This window comes from Gastrolobium bilobum, unplaced genomic scaffold (genome assembly GCF_033153095.1).
Source record: "Gastrolobium bilobum isolate Gb01-03AN ecotype WA unplaced genomic scaffold, APGP_CSIRO_Gbil_v1 utg3161, whole genome shotgun sequence".
NCBI classification, from domain to species: domain Eukaryota; kingdom Viridiplantae; phylum Streptophyta; class Magnoliopsida; order Fabales; family Fabaceae; genus Gastrolobium; species Gastrolobium bilobum.
The window spans coordinates 101,189-107,611 of NW_026899561.1; the positions used below are offsets into that span (position 1 = coordinate 101,189).

Genomic DNA, 6,423 nt, shown 5'->3' on the forward strand with positions numbered 1-6,423 from the left:
TAGTCTACCCAAAAAGTGAAATTTTATTATATTTTATAAAAACAAAAAAAAAAACAAAAATTTTACTTTGCAGAATCTATTGTAACAGAGCAACACGTCACAAATTGCAGCTTCGCTGGCTATGCAACAGCGTCGGTGTAGCGTGGCCTATATGTTCCTCAGATCCACTCTCGAAACACCCATTAGTCCACACTGTGTCCTTCATTCTTCTTCTTCTTCTTCAACCTTCATCCCCAAATTCTGCTTCACATCTAGCTAGGGTTTCCGGACCAAAAAAGTTCGTAAATTAATCACAAATTGAAGGTGGAACTGGGAGGATGGGATAATCTGGTGGGAGCAATGAGGGGTTTCAACCCATCCAACATGGGTGGGGGCTGCTGGTACGAGCCAACACAGAAAAGGATTCCAAGGAGGGTCTGGTTAAGCTTCCAAAATTCAATGGGTGTCCTCGTGGGTGGCAATCATACTTCCTCCAGGTTTTGCACTCGCTAATTCCTCAACTCCTTTCTCCCTCTCCGGCTTTCAATTTTTCACTCTCTCAATCTTTGTTCGACAAAGTTCCTGTCTTTTTGACAAAACATTCTCGTACTTGAATTGAACTTGAGAATTTCATGGACACTAAGGCCCTGAAATTCAAGATCCTTAATGGGTCCATAGCGAGGCGCGTGTTCTTTCGTTCAATCTTACTCGCCTCTGCAATTTCCGTCGTTTTTCTGATCCGCATTATATCGATATTCGATTCGGGATCTTTGGCTCCCATGATGACCACCAATATTCAATGCGATTCGCGTTTCGGAAACGTCACTTTGAGCCCTGGTTCCTACTTGTTTCGGAGCCATATCTTCACCACATTCTGGGGCTCCGTGAATTGCGTCAAAGACGTGAACTTGACGGTGAACGTGGTCAATGAGCTAATGGGTAAGCAGTTTTTGGACTGTGGAGCCAAAAGCCTTTGCATTGGAGAAGGGTCCTCAATGGCCATCGTGGCAATGAAACAGTTGGGATTCTCCAGTGTCAGTGGTGTCCACAGACACCGATTTTTCTCCCTCAAGCAGAGGAAGATCGTGTACGAGTTTGATTACCAGGATGGTTCATTCGATTTCGTATTGTCAAGGGACCTAGACAAGGTTTCAGTCCCTGCATTGCTTGTGCTTGAGGTTGAACGCATCCTTAAGCCTAATGGAATAGGTGCCCTTCTTGTGGGTAACACTGGTTCACAAATCAATGATTTGATAAGGTCAGCTACCCCAGTGTCCTCTTTATTGAGATCTTCCAGCGTTGTGCACGTTGGTTCAATCAATGAACTTAACCTTGTGGTTTTCAAGAAAAGATCTCAAAATGCTTGTTCCTTCTATCAGTATAGTTTACCAGCAGATTGTCCAAGTGTCACTTTCACCAAACCTCTCATAGAGCTGATGGAACCTCTTGTTGGTGAAAAACCACATCCTGAGGATGAGAAAAGGATTCCCTATTTGCCTAAGTTTGTGGATGTTTCTGCTAGGAAGCGGATGGTGTATATTGATATTGGGGTAGGGGAGCTCCTGAATGCAAATGTCAGTGATTGGTTCATGCCATCATATCCCATTGATCAGAAAGCTTTCAATGTCTATTTTGTTCACTACAACACTTCCATTCTGTTATCCTATGTGAAGCGACCTGGCATCACCTTTGTTTATCATCCTGGATTGGCTGGTAAGGTCACGGCCAAGCTTGGTACAGATGGAGACCTGGATCCTTTTCTTGGGGAGGAAGAGTTTGATTTCCTTGCCTGGTTCAAAGAAACTGTGCAATATGCAGATTTTGTGGTCCTGAAGATGAATGCAGGAAAAGTTGAACTCAAGTTCCTCTCGGATATATTTGACAGTGGAGCTATATGCTTTGTTGATGAGTTGTTTCTCAGATGCCCAGAGAAGGGAGGTGATGATAAAACTTTGACTAGCAAGGAAAATTGCATGGATATTTACAAGGGTCTCAGAAGCAATGGCGTCTATGTCCATCAATGGTGGGGAGACTAAATTTCATCAACGACCTTAGGTGCTAAATCTTTTATGATTATGGTGTAAGAGAAATTCTGTGTGTGTACAAGAACTTCTCTGCGTTTGATGTATTGGACTATAGTCCAATTATTTCGTGTATTGTTGTCTGTTGTCTGTCAAGAGTATGTAGGATGCTATGAACATCCCAGTGCTTTATGGTTGGGCGCTTAATACTAAATAAGCAACCATTGTCATTCTCGTTTGCTAATAACATATGTGTTATGATGCTTCTTCTTCTTCTTCTTTTTCAAAAGTTCGGGGGTTATTTTTGGGTGATTGGTTGGGGTTTTAGTGACAAACGTAAATTCCTAACAAATTTAAAAAAGGACGAACCAATTTTTATATTGGATCAAGAATCATTGCCATACTTGATCCATCAAATCGTAGCCATACCACGAAAAACAATATAAAATGAAGTTTTTTTAGATTCATTGTATATTGTTTATAATTCTGAAGCATTGCTATATTTTATTAAAAAACCAAAATATTATTAAAAATCTTAATTTTCAATGTGGCTGTGCCCTCTATACTTGGCTTAATTTTCAGTTTACTTTCTATAATATGGATGTCGATCTAATTGCTACGTCAACAGACAAAAGCTGTGTTGTGTCAATTGGATCAACTGTCACCTAGGTCAGCGTAATAAAGACTAGATGTTCAATCATGAAAATATTCAGTTATAAATTTATAATTAGAGGGTCATTTATAAATTTTTAAATGTAATTGCCAATTTAAGGTAGAACTATTCCATAACATATTATGAGGAAATATGCACTAGCCTGCAGGAAGTTTGGAATTACATGTATATTAACATGTATCTATTTAGTTTCTCGAGAAATGGGAGAAAAATTCAAGATAACTTGTTGAGATTTGCATAATTTTTTTTTTTTTTTATAAATTTGGAGATATCAATATTCAACTTCTCAGACCACCTTATTCTTGGAATATCCCCTAACTCCTCGTTGAATAGAGGATGCATATCAAAAGGGTCGATACTGAATGTAGAAAAGGGTCGATACAGAGTGTAGAAAAGTATTTTGCTTACATTTCTATAATTTTACCATAGCTGGGTATTATGCCAAATGACAGTGACCCGTCTATTTTTCAGTTCCCCGTTCTAACAAATGCTGCGAAATTTTACCATATATTGTTATTGGGGAATCATTTTCATGGAGAAAATTTTTCTCGACTCATAATATAATTGGAGTTTACAAAATGTGAAGAGAAAAAAAAAAAAAAAATCAAGGTGGAACCCACTTATACCATAAGTAATTAGTAGGAGAAAAATTTTCTCCTTTAAAAGAAGAAAATGTTTTCCCATTATTATTATGAAAAAATATTTTCTCATGTTGCATCATGTTGCGATCTTTCGATTTGCGTGTAAAATTTTTCTTTTTTTTAATAACACCACTAATTGAGTCACAACATGAAAATTAAATTATCATACAACGTGAGAAAATCAAACTCCTATTATTATATACGAGAAGAATACTACTAATATCACACTTTTTATATCATGTCTTATATTTTTTTAATAATTAAAAGCAAGTGTGAGATGTAATTAAATTATAAAAACTGTTGTCAAAAAGTATGTTTTCAAAGAAATTATAGTAATAACATGTCTCTAACATGTATATTTTAAGGGAAAACATTTTCTCCTTTTAAAGGAGAAAATTTTTCTCATGTTAGTGACTCATAATATAAGTCGGGCCCACAAAATAGTGGAGAGAGAAAAAGTTTGAAGGTGAGACTCACTTATGCTATGAGTTACTAACATGAGAAAAAATTTCTCCTTTAAAAAGAAAAAATGTTTTTCCATATTTTGATAGTTATAATGACAACTTATTATTTTCTCCCATTTTTTCTGGTAATGACAACTTGTTATTTTCTCCCATTTTAATAACAATTTTAGTGTTGGAAAGAGAAATTTCTTATTCTTATTTAGAAAAAAAATAGCTGCAAGTTAAATGTTACAAATGTTTTGCCAATCTAATACCTTGGCCAAACCAAATCTTTGCCACGGTTAAGAAAGTAGACAGTGGCCATTGCCACTTCCAACTTCGCTTTTGATGCTTGCACGCACATCCATTACATACACTTGCAAGACAATCCAAAGGACATCACGGAAATGTACCAAGATGTCTAAGTACCAGACATTGACATTGACATGTCCGGGGAGACTATGAATAGTCACGCGATGGGTGATAACTCAATATTGAATTTATACACTTACAATATCTATGAGAGAGATTTCATAAGGATAAATAGATCGTTATGCACTAGTGACTTGGATTAAATCCTAGGTAATATGGAGCAAAGACTTTTTACACCAAGTTATACTAAGAAATTCTCGAATTAAAAACTCAAGAAAATTATGTTTGTCTTCTCAAAAGAGCATGGCTGAAGGGATCATTAGCAAAAGTGATTTACACATAACAGTGCTCCTCCTTCTAGGTATTCACCTGACTCATAGCAAAATAACGTAAGATTTCTAATCTTGCTCCACACTGTTTTGTGAGAGTTTCATCGACTAAGTGGTCCTGGGATGAGGTTGCAAACCAAAAGGTGTCACAAGGATTTATATGAGAGAGATTCCATAAGGATAAATAGATCACTATGCACTGAATGATATGATGTTAGCGAAGATTGGTATGTGTGCAGAGTAATAACAAAAGTAAAAATGAGCCAAAAAATATGTACGTGATGAGTATGACTCCTATTTATAATGAGTTATCTAGTTGGGCCTCCACTTAATCTGTAATGAGATTGTTGTGATGCGTTGTCCTATTGTTGGAATTGAGTCTTTAATCATCTTATCCATAACTGATATGCTTGTTAAGTTGTTGAGATATGGACCTTAATCCATAACAACATCAAAAAAAATTTGACCTGCAGCTTATATGATTTTAACTTTTTCTGAATTTTCCATGTTAAAGGACAGGTCATCGCATGACCATAATAAGAATTTGATTGAAAATGATACAAATATCTGAATTCGGTGGTTTAACCTGTCGCTTGATGAATTTAAACAGGATGTAGGTCAGTTTCATTCGTTTTTAGTCTCATTGATGTATGACCATTTTATATGATGACTTCACCTAGTTGTTCATCACAATCAGTGACAAAACATTGTGGAATTATTGTTGAAACTTGGAAATGAAAAGGCAACCTGCTGCAAAAGCACAAAACATCCGTCAAGGCAACCTAAGCCTAAAAGGGTTCCTCGTTCTCGTCAACTTAATTTCTAATTTTACTGTATTACAGAGAAAGTGAACATCCATTCAATTCACCTTGTGAAAAAAAAAATTGTATAATCATTCAAAATTTTGGTGGTTCTCTCAGAAACAAATTTTTTTCTTCCTCATCTTATCCATGTTTTTTTCCCCATTTCCTTTTTTTGTTAGTTGTGTAGGAGAAAACCTTCTGTGCACCAGATATACGTACACTTCTGTCAAAAGAGATAAAATTTTGGAATATGAAATGAAATAATAAAAAATAAGGATAAAAATGAAAAAAAAAAAAAAATCTCATTTGATAAAATGATGTACCCAAGTACCAAGTGGGTAGATCAGATATATTTAAAAAATTTCCGTTAAGGAAGGCATTTTCATTTTTCTTTTTATCCTCTTCATTTGTGAGAAAGAAGCACCTAGTTTTGGTGTTCCCGAAACAGAAAATTCGCTCCTACTTTTGACATGTAACAACTGACAGCGTCCTAAATTGTAGCATGCGATAATCCCTGCTTTAAAAATGGCTGTCTAAAAGCAAATAGGAGTGCCCTGATAAGTAATTATGTATTTGATTACAGAAAATCCGAACAATTTCCAAGTATAGAGATCAGAATCCCAGAAACAACACTCCCACACTCACAAACAGAAAACGATAGACTTCTATGCTTTCTCTAAGCAGAACTCTAAATCCTCATGTTTTATTTAATATAAAATTATATCATATGCGGAAATCCTAATCATACAAAAATTAATTAACAACAATTATTTTATAATTATTTATTTCAATATTTTTTTCTATTCTCTAATCACCATTGATTCACTTTTATATAATTATAATTATCATGTATAACATAATCAATTTAATTAATACACAGAATATCCACTCCCAAATCCACTTTACACCAGGATCCTTCCCTCCCATTATCCATGCTCCTAAACGTTTTCCCCCTATCTTCCCACACCCGAATGCTTCGAAAGCATGATTATTTAGCACAATTCCCTTTTCTGCCCCTAGTTCTCTATTCCTTTATTTATCCGTACTATGTAGGACTGGAAACTTTTACATATAACAGCCGACAAAATATTGAAATATTGATCACTGATATCAATCATTCTTTAAAAGTTCAATTCAAAATAAAATAAAATGATGTCATCCG

At 35.4% G+C, this 6,423-nt stretch overlaps 1 protein-coding gene across 1 annotated transcript; it reads left to right on the forward strand.

Annotated features, from left to right (window-relative positions):
- The first annotated feature begins 210 nt into the window (after positions 1–210).
- On the forward strand, positions 211–2,127 carry LOC133291534 (uncharacterized). Its single transcript, XM_061489812.1, has one exon. It carries the CDS (start codon positions 612–614, stop codon positions 2,013–2,015), a length of 1,404 nt encoding a protein of 467 aa, XP_061345796.1. The 5' UTR covers positions 211–611; the 3' UTR covers positions 2,016–2,127.
- The last annotated feature ends 4,296 nt before the right edge of the window (positions 2,128–6,423 follow it).

Excerpts from the sequence above, each read along its gene's own strand:
- LOC133291534 (XM_061489812.1), top strand. The coding sequence starts at position 612 with ATGGACACTAAGGCCCTGAAATTCAAGATCCTTAATGGGTCCATAGCG.